This window comes from Nicotiana sylvestris, chromosome 2 (genome assembly GCF_000393655.2).
Source record: "Nicotiana sylvestris chromosome 2, ASM39365v2, whole genome shotgun sequence".
NCBI classification, from domain to species: Eukaryota; Viridiplantae; Streptophyta; class Magnoliopsida; order Solanales; family Solanaceae; genus Nicotiana; species Nicotiana sylvestris.
Genome location: NC_091058.1, coordinates 83,650,490 through 83,666,916, shown reverse-complemented (window position 1 = coordinate 83,666,916; position 16,427 = coordinate 83,650,490). Strand labels below are relative to the sequence as shown.

General features: G+C 35.6%; 1 protein-coding gene across 2 annotated transcripts; it reads left to right on the top strand.

Moving 5' to 3' along the window:
- The first annotated feature begins 4,052 nt into the window (after positions 1-4,052).
- LOC104214409 (uncharacterized) lies at positions 4,053-15,280 on the top strand. 2 transcript variants are annotated; one of them, XM_070168030.1, is made up of 18 exons: positions 4,053-4,110; positions 4,235-4,322; positions 4,432-4,523; positions 4,835-4,873; positions 4,956-5,009; positions 5,756-5,830; positions 6,549-6,614; positions 7,104-7,146; positions 8,339-8,384; positions 11,059-11,152; positions 11,240-11,292; positions 12,592-12,676; positions 12,784-12,886; positions 13,005-13,097; positions 13,882-13,948; positions 14,180-14,246; positions 14,366-14,419; positions 14,748-15,280. In XM_070168030.1, exons 2-18 carry the CDS (start codon positions 4,256-4,258, stop codon positions 14,883-14,885), a joined length of 1,236 nt encoding a protein of 411 aa, XP_070024131.1. In that variant the 5' UTR covers positions 4,053-4,110; positions 4,235-4,255; the 3' UTR covers positions 14,886-15,280. The 2 variants fall into 2 exon arrangements, with proteins under 2 accessions (XP_070024131.1, XP_009762370.1); XM_009764068.2 differs by lacking the exon at positions 4,053-4,110 and having other exon boundaries at positions 4,154-4,322.
- Positions 15,281-16,427: the final 1,147 nt, after the last annotated feature.

Below are 16,427 nucleotides of genomic sequence, written 5' to 3'. Positions count from 1 at the left end.
TTTTCCTACTCAAATAACCATCACAAATATATATCAAAGTAGAGCAAATGTGCTAAATTTATAAGGAAAGCAAAATTGATAATATGGGATGAAACACTTATAACTAAGTGTCAAACGATCGAAACAATTGCCCGGAGTTTTAGAGATATATTGAATGTTAATGAACCATTTGGTGAAAAATTAATGGTTTGGAAGGTGATTTCTATCAAGTACTACCAGTAGTTCCAAAATCGACAAAAGCAGAGACTGTAAAATCTAGCTCGCCAAAGTTATACTTCTGGCCTCAAAGAAAAGATTCAACTGACAAGAATTATAAAGCAAGAACAGATCCAGTATTTAGTGTCTTCTTGCTTTATGTCGGAAACGAAATAGAGCATCCAATAAAAGATGATTTGATTCTTCTCGAATACTTGGTTACAAATCCCAATGCTAATAGTAGTGCATTTAATAAGAGAAATATTTCTATCATTAGATTAAAACACAATTTGCAAATCACATGATAGAATTAAAAAGTTATCATAACTAGCAGAAATGAATATGTTGATCAACTAAATAAAAGGTTGATTGCAAAATTTTATAGTAAAAATAAAATATTTTTTAGTTTTTGACTCAGCAGAGAATGATACCAATAATTACTACCAAGAAGAATACTTAAATACATTAATATCAAATGGCCTTCTACCTTACACATTTGTTGTCAAGTTTAATATTTCTTACGTATGTTAGTGTCACTGTATATATAATAGACTAAGTTAAAATTGATCTTCCATTGTATATAGGTTGTTTTTGAAAAAAAATATGCTCGTCATGCTACTGAAAAACTTAGATATACCGAATAGCTAATGTAATAGCACACATATGGTATATAGAAGTTGTGACAGTAATGTCATACATGCAAAATTATGATACTGGTCAATGTGCTTCTAAGTATATTCTTATCTCTAAATTCAACTTTGGTCTTTCAAAACTAAGGAATATTCTTTTAAATTTGTGTCAAAATAATTTTTAGCATGTTTATGTTTTTCAAATATAATAAATAAATCACAAGGACAAACATCCTAAATATTAGATTATGTTTACCACAATATATTTTCTTGCACAAACAACTATATGTTGTACTTTCAAGAGGGATATCAAAATCGACAACAAGAGTTCTGGTTAAGGTAGAGTAACCAATTAGGAGGAAACGTACACACACTAAAATATCGCCCACAAAGAAGTGTTCGATAAGATACCATCATATTAAATACTTTTAAATTATACTTCCTCCGAACCACTTTAAGGTTAATATGGTCAATTATATTGTTAATTAATGATAAAAGGTGAATTCCTTAATATGTGTGAAAGCAACTAAAAAATCACTTAAAGTGGACCAGAGGAAGTACTAATACATTATTATCTAACTGAAAAAATTGATCATTTGTGTAATGATGTCCTTTTATTTTAAATTCATCTATTATGCTAAGGTAATAATATTTTTAGGTATTTAGATGACTATTATATATAAAATTTCTCTCATTAATTAAATTTTGTTGTTCCTTTATATAATTAAATGCTTAAACCATCACGTGTCATTATTAACGTACAACGTACGTTCATAGATACTAGTATGTATAAAATTTGTAAATATGTCATTTTAAACTAATAATCATACATGAGATATAGTAAAAAAAATCATAACTGACATCCTTTTAATTTGCAATTGTCTATCAAACATCCACATTATTAATTTGCTTATACTTTATTTAAACATAGAAAGTATTCCTAAGATAACCTGCATATCAATGGTATATTTTTTGTAACGTCAATTATAGTATAAACATAATCATTATCAAATAAAAAAGGTAATTTCTTTCTCCCCCGGAAAAATAAAGGAGAGGAGCATTCAAAGATTGTGATTTCAAGTTCACAAATATGACGTCCTTTTGTATTTAGATAGCTAAAAGAGACAATTTTTTCTCATGCGGGAAAAAAGGACTCCTAAATCTTAACAAAACTGTAAGTGGGCGAAATGTTTACATGTAATCAGTTAAAACAAAAAAAGGAATGCGTAAACAATTTAAACTATGAGAAAAAAAAGGACTTCAAAACCTAAAAGGAAAGGAATCATAAATATTAGGGAAGTAAATAATTATCTATTCCTAACCTTATCAAAAAAATTAATTATTTATTCCTAAATATAAAAAAAATAATTAAATATTTACTCCTAAATATTAGGAATTATTAAATGACTATTTCGCCTAATATGAAACCTAACGTTAAAGGGTAAAAAGGCGAACGACATTTCGCTAAGGACCTTCGTGCTTTTAATATAGTATAGATTATTGGCCATAAAGAGCCGTCATTGATTTATTCCTACTGTTAGTCACCCATCAATTACCCTTGATAGTTCCCAGTCGAGCTCCAGACTCGACCCTGAGACCCTCGAATAGGCAAGCCCGAGACCCCAATTATTAATCATTTTGTTTGGTTATCACCGTGCTTTCAAGCTCTTATCTCGTTTCTAAGTCTTTCACATAGTATCAACTGCTTAACAACTAGCATAAAAATATATCACGTATTTTTAGAACCACTAAATCAAATATAATTATCATTATTATTTTCACGGTAAACAAGGTGCATCGTTAACGAAATGATATTCCAAATCAAATCAAGAACGGGGGTCATTGAAAGTTTAGGACGAAGAATTGGTATAGAGCAATTCATCTAAATCTGTACACCGACAAGTGCTAACAACAACGGCGGAGATTTTCAGGTGGTTTCCTTATTTCCGTTCCTGCGTACTGGCATTGCTTAATTCAGAAGCTCGTCTGCCACCTATGTGAAAGAAAGTTTCTATTAGTAAGGTCCAAGGCGGCTCCATGAAATTAGTGACCTAAAGCTAAATTTTAATAAGAAGTTTTATACTTTTTTTTATTAGTACATATACACACATATACAAAAAATAAAATAAAATAATCTTGCCATTTTTTTCATACTTATTGTTTATAGTATATATTCTTAAATGACATAAAGTCTTTAACTTCACATAGTAATATTATTATTTAAATTATAAAAAGAAATTTTAAATAAATAAGATATTAGACATGTATTTGCAATATGTTACCTTTGAAATTATTGTAAAAAATATATTTACTAATATGAAGATTTAAGTAGTTTAATTTAAAATTTTAAAAATATTTTTTACTATTAAAGAGTAGACACCTTCCTTTCTTTTCTTACAAATTATTTTGTAATTTTTTTCTACAAACGTTAATATTGTCTAATTTGAAATAAAATTATAAAATTTATTATTAAAAAGTTTGGGGGACCTAAATCAAGGCTTTACTTGTCTCTTACTAGAGTCACTTGTCCATCCCTGACATTCTTAATCAAATTTATAGTCTCATTTAAGATAAAGCGACAATGACAAGAACATTAAAGGCAATGAGTATGTCATTCAATTACCAAATGTGAATGAAGCTGGTTGAATAATATGTTCATAGTAGGGCAATAGTTTGTAAATAATTGTTGATCGTCAATGAGGGGTGGCTCAATAAAGCTGGTGGCCTAAAACCAAAATATATTAAAAAGACTCCGAAACTTCTTTTATAAAATCTATATTAAATAATGAGACACAAAAAAACTTATATGACTTTGATATAGCGGTGAGAGCGCAACTCATGATGTATGAGTTAGGCACACGTCATATGGTATTGAATTCTTCCCTTAAGTGAAAATGGTAAAGGGTGAGCCCATTATCCATCGTGTTTTGAACCTTGCGACATTTGTCTCGGGGATTTTTAGTTAAAAAAGACAAGACACAAAAAAACTTACTTTTTGGTGTGTGGATCAAATAAATATGACAAAAAGGAATACTTAAAAGACAATTTGAGTTGAAATTGGTAAGTAAAATCGTGAGAACCATAAAAAAGACTATATATAATGAAAGAAAAATAAAATTAATAAGAAAGTAAATATATTATTTAATTTAGCGAGAAAAATATATCCAATTAACTCACTCAATCTTAGTCTATCAAGTGTTAAATATAAATTATGCACTATATATCATATAATAATATAGCAGTGCTTTTTTTTTTTAACCCTTAATTACCCCTACACCCGCCCCTGGTAAGGTCCGAACTCCGAACTATCGACATAGCAAAATTGCTAGCAATTGCAGCAATAACCAATTAGTCAATATAGAGTAGTGATAAAATAAATTCTCATTTGCTTGCTTGAACTGTATTGGCAGGACCGCGGTGTGCTCGAGGAAATGCGGAGCCCAAAAAACTACTCTAGTGATAATGTGGCGTATCATTTGCTAATCACAGTAGTAGCAGGTGATGTGTATATATTCTACGAGGAAGAATTCTCTGGAACTACTTGATGTCCTTATACTGACGAATTTGGAAAATTCTGATCTAATCTGCAAATTCATATTTTCTTCAGCTGTATTGTTACAAGCAATTGAGGTTGTTTCAGTTGTTGCACCAAATACTGGTTGCTATGCACTGGATAACTCCAGCCACATTCACGATTTTGTATCCTTTGAAATTTTTGCTAGTCGATTTAGTGAGATGCGCACAGAAATGCTGAAATTGTTCCATTTTCAGTGGCGTAAAATACAGAAATTTAACCTTTATAATGTCATGCTGCTGAACTTTGCAATCTTCTTATATTTCTTATTCTGATAAAATAAATCTCCTTGTATTAAATCACCATGACGGTGCCACAATACTTGCAAACTTCTTATATGTTATTTTTGATCCTTCGAGATCTGAAATGATTAAACCTGGCCGTATTATTAGAGGTGCATTTTGAATAAAGTTGTGTTTCTTAACCTGTGTCTCAGAGTAGCTGGATTGGACATCCATTTGAGTATGAGGGGAAGGTGATGTCTAATTTGATGCTATGTCCACAAATGGTTTCGATTATATGCAAAATGCAATGCTCATTAGTGTCTTTTAATGTAGGAAGCTGACTTGGTGGTTCGATTTTGCAAAGATGTCGAGTCTAGATCACACACGGTAATGCATTTTAGGATGTTCTCATTTATTTTGTGATTTTGTCACTCGGTATATTACTAGATGCTTCTATCCTCTTTCCTTTCTGTTAGTACTTCTTTTTCGGAAAATGTTCTCTCCAACTGTTACAAACTTTGTCTTTTCTAGTAATCTTCAGCTAGCTCCTTCCCTACTTCTCATCTTTGCATCCCTATCCTGATGTGATGCACACAAAAACATCCTTCAGGGTTTCATACCTAATTAGATTAATAGCTGTTGAGCATACCAGTTGGTGCTGATAGTGGCTCTTCATAGTTACTTTAAAGCAAAATAAAGAAAGTTACCTTATTATTGTTCACCGCATAACAATCCCTATATTATTGTCTGTTGCTAAAATCTTTGTATTAAATCCTTGTATTAGACCATAAACAAAACAACCTGTTACTGTCAGATTTTTGGTTAGTTTTCTCTGTGGTTGTGATGAGTAATTTCTTAGGGGCTGGCACCTCTGAAGTACATAGGAGTAGAAATTAGCTGCCTATCAAGAACCGATGAATAAATAAAAGCTGGATTTGCTTGTGAGTGCCTAGTGAAAGTGGGGAAAATGATTCTTACTCAACTCCATGCATCTTTCATAATTCACTGTATCTTGTAGATTGTTAAAAATACCGAGCTGTTATACTAAGAGAATGTCTACTTGATTAACTAGTCCATTCTGTGCTCTTGTAACGCTGATGCCTTATGTAATAAAGAGTGAACCTGAATTACAGGGATATGTGGACTTTGGCAGATTTGATAAACTCTACTATTTTCATACTGGGTCTGGACATGTCAGCTTCATTCAGGTAAGCTTTTCAACTGTTGGTGAAATTTAATCTTATGCTGGAGAAAATTAAAGACTCCTGCATGTCTGTGCAAGACTGTGATGCCTATTGGTGCAATTGGGAAGTGAAATGTATTCTGTTTGTTCTATTGGCTGGCTACCCCCCCCCCCCCCCCCAAACCCAAAAAAAAAACACTTCCTTGGGATTGACATAATTGTTGTTCTCTTTGCTGGCTGCATTATATGGCCCACGGTAATTGATAGGCTCTAGGCATGTGTGGCTTGTGTTCTATTTCTGCTCCGTGGCATATAAAACCGTACAGAGCTACGAGACTTTAGTGATTCATCTAAACAATTGTTTCTTGGTTCGCTGCAGCTGTTTACTACATAAACTGGAAATGACAGTTAATAAATTAGCTGAGAAAAGAGCGATTGACTTTAGGAAAAAATTTAATGCGGGGTTATACAGTGGGCTTATTTACTGATTTGTTAGCTGTAGGTGTATTAGTAGAGTTAGCAGACATGTTTATACATACTAGTAATTGGGATAAGCAAAACACTTGGATCACTTTGAGCTTCAACTTGTGAAGTATGTGCTTCAAGTCGCATCAACCTGCTCCCCAGATGCATTGCTCCCTTGCTTCATGTTGCTCTGTCACTTGAATTAACAAAGTGCCTTCTTTTCAATTCCGATTCCCTGCAAGTCTAATTTTAATTTACATTGTTTCTATTGTCCCCAGGAATATTTCAACGGTGACCTGATGAACTGCGAGCAGAGTTATGATAAGATGGGCCGAACAGCTCAGGTTTGAATGATCTCTCTCTCTCCAGCTATGTAACCTTTTTTTATGTGTTGTACTTTCAAGAAATCATATTATAGATCTTCCCAAAATATAAAAGTGAGTGGACAATTTGGAAAGAAAGGAACCTGAGATGCTTTGAAGATACAACCAGCTCTCTACAAAAGATTAAGATGAAGTGTATTCTTCTTTTGTTTTTGGTTTAAATCAGAATATGTAGAGGATCCTGATTTAATCCTAGAGGTTTTGAGTTCCTTGTAGGAAGAACAAGGACTATATTTTTGCTTTTCCATATTGTAATTGCCTATTTTGGCTTCCAGCACAAAGTTTGTACTGATGATTTTTTGAATATATTGGACACTTTACCTTCTAAAAAAAAAAGAAGAAGATAAAAGTGAGTAGTGGGCCCTATAGGAATATCACCTTCCAATATTTGGTTTACATGTACTGAACTCCAACACAATTGGATTGACTCTCTCACTTCTGGATTGATAGGTAAATATCATATGTGGAAACTGTCCTCAGGGACAATGCAAAGGTATGCAAACCCTTCATTTGACTAGTAAGATAGTTTGTTAATGCAAGATGCATGAAATAGCCTCAATAAATTACAAACTGTACGAGTTAGTGTTTTTGATTAATCTCTGAAATACCTCTGAAACAGTTGACTGATTCTGAAAATTTAGATCTACAATGGCATCATAAACATGAAGCCTGGGGGTCAGCTAGGAGATACATAATTTTGATATCACATATTAATGCACCAAAAGTTGCCAGCCGAAATGGTGTACAAAGTATTGCAAGTGTTAAATAACTTTGAACATGCCATTTTTGGTGGCTCATATTTGCGTGACTTATCCAGTGAATGTACAGTGAATTTTACTAAAGTTGCTAGTGAAATCATTATTAGCTGTTGACCATTGTGTAAATCTTATATACCTCTATTAGGTTTCGCCATGGCTCTTCATGTTGGGGTAGAATATTATGTCCCTCTGATTGGCAGTGTATCGTGGTTCCTGGAATTGAGTCACGAGGTTGATCTATATGCAACAAGTGCTAATTAGAAAATCTACCAGAAGTTATGTCATTTATTCGTGTATCCCTTGATGTGTATCAGGTTATATAAGGACAAAGCTAATCACCCGTGTAACTGAGATATGTACATGGCTCGATGAATTGATGTAAGACAGATGTCTTATTCTTGGTGCTTTGGTCCGTGTTTAGAAAATGTGATTTGTGTGGTTTAGTTTGTCTTATGATCCTGAATTAGGCGAAGACCAGCATACTGCTAAGTTTGGTTTTCGATTCCAGGGATGTGATAAAGGCAGTAGGTCTTTGCGTTGCTTAACGGTATGCGAGTTGCTGACAGAGTGACAGGTCACGGGCCTGAATTTCATCTTTAGTTTTGAAGTGTATTATTGGTCTAAATCTGTTAGTCATGTATTCTCTTTCTCCCTGGTTTCTGTGTCATATGTACCTCACTGTTAAAATTAAAAGCTAATTTTTTAATGGAATAACTTCTGCTGGTGGTATAGATAGTGATTTTTCGCAGAAAAGAGTGAAGTAGTAGAAGACGCTAGGTTCTTTAATCTTTGTCTGATTTGACTGAGGAATCCACTACTATCTCTTTGCTTAAGAATGACGTGGGATTTGGAATTTTGAGAGTCAGTTATAGTCTTATAGAATCTGTCTTTGTCTTGCTAATTATTTGGTTAAATTCAATTCCTCAGGTGGACTTGGATGCATCTGCAATGTTGAATATGATTCTACTTGTAGGTATTTTCCCATCATTCAGCTGATATTCAATGTGTTTTCACACCCTCCCCTGTGTCCCCTTTCCAACAAAAAAAGAAAAAAGAGAGAAGCTGCATGTTGGAGTGAGGTCTAAAAGATTGGGAAAGTTCACAGTCTCCTCATTCCATTTTATAACTGTATAGTATTGGGTTTGCAGTTTAAGATATAAATGTGACTTATATATTATATTAGTTATATTGGAAGAAAATATTAATCTAATGGTTGAAAAGTTGGTTTGACAGAGAAATCATCCCATTAAAATTTACAATTTCAATAATTTAAGATTTTCTACCTCTTGAAGTTGTGGAGAGAGTGCATATAAATTCAAATAGAGGGAGTATATATTTGGAGTTGTGGGTGCATTCCCTTTCCAGACCCTTGAAAAGGAAAGACTTAAGATTAACACTATTCTCATGTCTCCTTTAGTTGAATTACTTCATTAGATGCTTGCATTCCCTGACAACTGGAAGTGGGGTGAGCATGAGGTGGGTTCACAACTCTTATGGGGTATGCTGTAATTGTAGTGTGTTTCTCACAGGATGGCATATTTTCTTGTCCAAGTTTACTTTTGGCAGTTATTAACACTTCTCATCAATAATTCAATATATAAAGTTTGTAACTTGTACTACATTTCATTTTGTTTGTTAATCGTTATGTTTTATTTTCAATACAGTACGTAATCCATATCTGATCTGATTTTGAATTTAATCAAATTGACCTTTAACTATGATATGATTTTTTTTTTTTGGATAAGGTAAATTGTATTAATCAAAAGGGAGAGAACTCCCGTATACAGGAGGTATACCAAAAAGTAGAGAATTTACATCAGAACATGATTCTCTACAAAAGACGCCCAATCTTCTATACAAGTAGGAGCTATATGAGTGCACCAAAAAGCGATCAAAGATAAATGACTATTCTTAAGATGTGAAAACTCAATCCCCTCAAAAGCTCTCCTATTTCTCTCCCCCCCAAACTATCCATATGAGAGCTAACGGGGCGAACTTCCACGCCTTTTGCTTTCTTCTTCGACGGAAACCAGCCCGGCTATATAACATTTCATTTACAGTGCTTGGCATCATCCATTAAACACCAAAAAGATTCAGGATTGCCCTCCACAAACCCGAGGACACAGGGCAATGCAACAAAAGATGATCAACATCTTCCCCTGAGCTTTTACACATGTAGCACCAACTAACAAGTGTAATTCCTCTCTTTCGCAGATTTTCAGCAGTCAAAATCACTCCCCTCGCCACTAGCCATGCAAACAAGCACACTTTCGTGGGCGTCTTAGGAATCCAGATCGAGGAGTATGGAAAAGTGACCTCCTCTCTCACCAACATACTCTGATAAAAGGACCTTATGGTGAACAAATCATCGCCACGCAAACCCCATCTCCAAGAATCACAAGATGGCTGGGGCCTGTCTTGCCCATATAGCAGTGTCAACAAATCTTGGAGCTCCGCAATCTCCCAATCTTGCATGTTCCTTCTAAATAAGAGGTCCCATACTACCCTCCCTTCATGCTCCTTACGAATCTGTTGGACCATCCATTCTTTCTGGTTTGAAACTCTGAAGACGTGGGGGAAGGAGACCCTCGGAGTATCCTCTCCACACCATCTATGATTCCAAAAGCTGATTCTCCTTCCATCTCCCGCCCTGTAAGTGATGTTGCCACTGAAAGCTTCCCAATTCTTCATTATGCTCCTCCACATGCCACACCCGAAAGGTGCTGTGATTGCCTTGGTCCTCCAACCCCCTCCCGTGGAATCGTACTTTTCTACTATGACCTCCCTCCATAGAGCATGCTCTTCTACCCCGAATCTCCACAGCCACTTCCCCAACAAAGCTCTGTTGAATACCCTAAGATCTTTTACTCCAAGTCCACCCCACTTCTTTGGGGAAGTGACTGTCTGCCAATTCACTAGATGAAACTTTCTAGTTCCATTAGCGCATCCCAAAGAAAATTCTTTGAAGCCGCTCCAGTTTTTCTGTGATGCCACAGGAACTTGCAACAGGGACAAGTAATAGGTGGGCATACTCGATAAAGTGCTTTTAATAAGCATTACCTTACCGCCTTTTGACAAGTACCTTTTCTGCCAGCCTGCTAATCTTTTTTCAATCCTTTCGATCACTGGATTCCAACCGTAGTATCCTTATGCGAAGCGCCCAATGAGAGACTCAGGTAGGTAGTGGGAAGGGAGCCCACCTTACATCTGAGAACATAAGACAAAGCATCAATGTTAGCAATTTTGTTTAATCAAGCTAAGAGAACATCTCTTGCACTGCTTTAAATAGCTGCTGCTCAACTTACCCATTTACTCATTGCCATGACAGACCTCTTTTTGGACCTAGAAATGAGGGACATTTCTCAACCTGTACGGTGCAAAGAAATTGTGGAATTGTAATGCTTCATAAAACCGATATTATGAAGTATGAATTATTCTATATTATCTCTAAACTATGTATTGGTGACAAGATATGAGGGCAAAGTTGACCAGATTAACTAAAAGTTTTGATTATTGGGAAAGAGTTACATAAAATATTGTGGATTTTGTGACTTCTTCACTAAATGTGGGGGTTTTGAAACTGCATGAATTTGTACACTTCTACTTCAAACTTGTCTAGCTGTATGTCTGATATCACTTTTGGACAGAGCTGTCGTTGAACTTGCCATTCCATGTGAGAAACCAGGTCTGCGAGTCTTCGAAGGTTTCACAGTTGGTTTTCATCCAAGGTCATGGGAAATTGTAAGGGAACCGTTTTTTCTTTCACCCGGTACCTTCAAATTGTCTTACAGGCTTATGGTGTGGAGGCCCTTGCTTGTGAATTTACAGGTTTACAATGGGATGACTCAATTGGGCTATGAAGAAGCTCACAAGGAATTCAGGTAAAGGGGTTATCTCATTACTTACAAAGTATTATCTCTTCTTAGTTTATTACAACTACTCCCTATATCGGACATGGTTGTCTTACTTTACTCTTTTGGACTACCAGATAATTTATCTACCTTCTTTAAGTAGAAGCCTTCTTACATTTACTCGTTAATTGTTGAATACTGTACTGCTGCATACATCACATTGGACCCCATTTTTATTCTAATACTACTTCATATTCATAAAGTTAGCATATCTTTGGATCTGCGTCCACTTTGCTTTAAACAACTGCATTTTACAACTATAATCTTATACTCCATGTGCATTCAAGCTAAGATAATCAAAAGAAGACCGTGGATTTTTCTTGTTGCTCTTGTTTTTTTTAATTTTTTTTTCTTTTCTACTTATTTTTATCTTCTGCTGCTTATCTGTTCGAACAAATCTTTGTATCTTCATTTTTCTAGTCTGACATCTGCGTCCACCTAGGTATCTACCATTTTTTCGAACTGTGGAGGTATTATGGCTCGTCATATTGGTTCTAGCAAAGTTCTAATGGATACTACATTTGAAATTATGAGGGCGGAGAGAATTCAAACTGAGTCTTGATTGATGAATAGCAATATTCTTATGCCTTGACATAGAATATGTATGGGTTATGTAGTTTTCTATATGGTTACTTTTGCCTTTTATGTAGGACAGTAATTGTGTTTTATAGTTGAGTTCTATTTTGTAACAGGATAGATCCTGCCAATCATAAGATGTTGAATTGGATAGAAATACTGGCTCAAACTTAAGAAGTACACATTTGCTGACGTAGTCATCTGTCATCTGAAAACAGGGAACAGGGAAAAAATTGGAATAGAGATTTCTGGTTTTGGGTGGCCAAATTAGTCACCTTCCAAAATCTGCTTTTCCTTCAATATGAAGTTCGGCAACTCTTTTCAGTAAAACACAGTTTCCCTTCATGATTGCATAGAGATGCTTTGCATTTACATATGAATGTGCTTTTGTTCGGGTAACCAAGCACAATACCATAGAGATGACTAGTTGTAATCCTAGGTTTTTTTGCTGGTCAACTTTGCCAACAGTTTCCCACTGCCTATTTTTGTGTGCTTGTGAATGTCTTATGACTTCTAAGTTTGTTAGGTTCCAATACACATTTTGCCCACCCTATGTGCTTTTATACTCGATCAGTTCTTTTGGGGTTGAGACTTCCATGTTTTATCGTAAGCTGCATAGCTACAGCAGTCTTTATCATATCACTGTCTAAATTGCTTAAAGTAACTTCAATTGATTCTTCATTTATTTTGTAGCTTCAGCACTGCACAAACTCGTGTAGCCCTTTATATGACTGCTGTTGCTTCGGTTTCGGGTTGTGTGCAGAAACCATTAATAAAGGTGTTTAAGCTTTTTGTTATGCATTTATTCTTTTTGTGCTTGAATATTTTCACTTGGAAATCACTGTTTTTCCCTTCTTTCCCTGCCCCTCTCCATATACATGCCAGGTTGCTCCAGAGAAAGGGTTAAAGGTCACATTATCTGGTTCAGCAGCAACTGGTGGATCACCAACAACTTTGTCTCCAACAGTATTACTGATCGACTGGAGATGTATAATGACTCGACTGTTCCTCTTATTAGATTATTTGGGGAGATTTTTCTTGTTTTGCTATCATATAATCTTTTGCCTCTACCTTTTGTTCCTCTAAATTGCTGATTGTATTTTCAGGTGAAGTTGCTCGTGATTCCCCATATGAAGTTGAGGTCACCATCCCTGTAGAAAACTACGACCCCGTTCAGTTCACCCTCACAAAGATGTGTGGTAAGTGCAATCTGGCTTTTATTCGACTACACTTGTATGTACCATCTATATATGCTTCTCAAATAATGAGCATTCATTTCGCTCATTGAGCAATGCATGTTTGAGTCTTTGACAATGTGCGTCTACAATAACAGTTAACTAACTTTTGAGTAAACTTGAAATCCGGTTTTTCCTCTTATGTGCTTTTTTACCAAAATGTTTGTGAAGTCCTTTCTTCAGTCAAGTTTTAGCCTTCAGTTTGATCTGGTCTCTAAAATTGATTCAATTCAACTGCATTCCAATATTCTGAAGTAGACCATTGGTAATCTAACCCCACCACTAGCCAAATCAATGTAAGAGTACATGCAAGCATCCCATGTCAAATGTATAAAATGCGAACAATTGCAGAATGCGAAAGAAACAGAAAGATGGAAAGCAGTCTCATCTACAAAAATGATAACTAGAATAATAAAACAAAAGCAACAAAAACAAAAGGAAAAAGAAAAGAATGTGGTTCATTCTCTTAAGCTAACCATCTCCAGCCTCCCCTGCACTTATCCACCTTTCCCACCATAAGATTATCATTAGTAAAGATATTAGGGTAAGAATTGGGGGTTTGGGGGGAGAGGGGGGGGGGGAGGACAATAGTAGTGTATCTGGGCAGAGGGAAGATCTGGATTGGTGATGTTTTCGCGTAATATGAATTATGTAGTCGTAACAATATTGTTTGTCCTTTCTAGCTGGCGCTCTACTATTCTGAGTGGCTGTCCATTTATATCATGATAATAGAATAAAATCTCTGCAGAATATCAGCAAAGCGAAGGCGGAGATGCTGCAAGAGGATGGGCCATATTTGGTGTACTCTCATGCATGTATGTCATGTTCCTTTTCAACCTCTTATTTCATGTTGAAATGTATGAGTGAATTCTTCCAGATCTTATACGGTTATACTTCATATGTTTTGCTGCTGCACAGTTGGTAGTCTTGGTTAGGAAGTTGTCGAGGCTGTAGCTGAGATTTATATTTTGAATACTGTTTCATATATAAAGATGCTTCTCTTGGTCATCTTGTGTATCATATAAATATGACATTTTGTGGTACAGATTATTGGTTGCCTCAACACTGTTCTGCTTTGGAGGGTTCATTTACAAGACACGTGTGCAAAATCAGGTAGGTTTACTAGTTATGCTTTTTGCTGTCTTCTATGCTCTCTCTTTTAGTCCAGCTCTGTTTTCAATTGTATGATTCTCTTGCAACATTTAGTAATTCATTACAATTCATTTTCACAGCGCGGGCTTGATGCATTGCCTGGAATGACACTTTTATCCGCATGTTTGGAAACTGTAAGTCTACCTATTTGTGCAGCTTAACTTCTTGGGATGGTGTGGAAGGCTTTGGGTCAGCTGTCAATACATTTATTTTAGGAGGCCAAAAAAGTGAAGCATGTGAAGAGGTTACACTGCAAGGGGAGAGTGACAGATGAAGGTGTAAGTAGTGCAAGGGGTATGGTTGTTCAGGCCAGGGTAAGGGCGTATGGATGTTGTAGAAGGGTATACTAGGGGAAAACAGTATTTTGAGCATGCTGTGAAAATCATGTGCAATGAACTGGTGTACTGTGCTGAATTTACCTTCTTAGCTCGTCTAACCTGCACTATTGGAACTGAAACACAGGTAAGCGGGGGAGGCCATGGCTACTCACGACCTGAAGATGTCAACAATCGTTTTGTAAATCAAGCTTCATGGGAGCGTCAACCTGCTTCTGCCCAAGCAACACGGAGAACTAGTGAAGTTAGGTACGGGTCAATCTGAGTCCTGTTTGTTTCTAGATGGAAGAGCGTTGCCCACATCCCAGGCCAGTGTTTCAAGTTAGAAATGTGCACAAGACGGGTCACTCTTTAGAAGCAACTGATATTTGGTGCTCTGCTTCTGCATATAAAACATTGCCTCATCCTCTCGCATTCTTGCTAACTGACGAACTAAGAAATGTTTTGAGAGCTACTGTTTGCATGACTAGAATGAAGCTCTGAAATAGACCAGATTACCAATTTCTTACTCCTATTAGTTCCCTAGGCCACCTCCCGTTAATTACTGGCTGTCAAGCAGCCACTTGCTTATTCAAAATGAGGCGAAAATGCTGTGAATTCGAATGTTTATTGGTTATCTTGTTCATGGTATATAGATTTATGGAACACTGGCTTTTGACATTCTTATTGAATTGATATGGTACTATGGTAGACGGTAATTTTGAAATCCAATAACCTATAGGAGAATTAAGATTCCTGTAGCAAAAACCATGCCGTCAGTATCAACAGATAATAGCGCTGGTTCTAGACTAGTGTGGTTGCTGCGTCTTTGCAGGTTCTACAATGTTTGGTTCCGACAAGTCTCCTATATTTATCAAATCAGCAAAATTTCGTAAAAACGGGTCAATTTTATTGTCTCGAGTGAAATCAAAGACAACCCTTAAACAGGATGAAAAACAACTGTTCAACCTCAATGTTTAACATTATCTGATTTTTGGGGTGGGCTGGGGACTCTCATTCCTCGTGATGCATGCAAAGAGCGAAGACTGTAAGAGCAAATTTGGGCTTTTCAAAACTTAGGATTCACGTTTGCTTAAGTTGCTGAGGAAGGTACTTCCTTGCACCTATTTCAGAGAGGATATAGTACAGTTCATTACTAATGAGAAAATTTAGATCGCCAATCTGCTTCAACCACATTGCCCTCATTCTAATAAAGAATTATTTTGGCATAAATGTCCAATAAAGATTATTCTGTTCATGTTTGAAAAAGTAGAGGAGCAGTTCTCCTAACATTTTTTTCCTGTTATTTTTATGATATATAGATTGGACCAATCAGATACACCTAATATTCGCTTACCCATTCGTAGGTCACCTTCCTCACTTCTGTAACGCATGAGAGCAGACATACACCAAGTTACACTAGTACTAGTATTTTAATAAACGGGGATTGCCATTTCGATTTTCCTGAGAAAGAAATTGTCAATTGCGTAGCTCATAGTATACAAGAAAAGCATAATCAATATTTTATTTGTTTGACCACCTTGATGAAGATGAATTCCCAACTTCTATACATCTACGAACTAATACAGTTTATTTGAATGCAATAAAATTTAGCGGAAAAGTTGAATATTTCATATAGTAGTAAATAGTATTCAAAATAAATAAGTAAATTATAAGCGTTAAATTATAGTAGTAGTTGTTTACTTCCAGTTATTAATGAATTGAAGTTCAGCAGTGCTTTCACATGAAACTGAAAGGAGGAAAAACAAAAGGTTAAGCTTCATATGCTGATAAATAAAACAAAAAAGAAAAACAAGATAAGGAAGAA

Coding starts and splice junctions, on each gene's coding strand:
- LOC104214409 (XM_070168030.1), top strand. CDS start 4,256: ATGCGGAGCCCAAAAAACTACTCTAGTGATAATGTGGCGTATCATTTG. Junction 5,010..5,755: donor TCGAGTCTAGATCACACACG/GTAATGCATTTT, acceptor CCTGAATTACAG/GGATATGTGGACTTTGGCAG. Junction 14,247..14,365: donor AGACACGTGTGCAAAATCAG/GTAGGTTTACTA, acceptor TCATTTTCACAG/CGCGGGCTTGATGCATTGCC.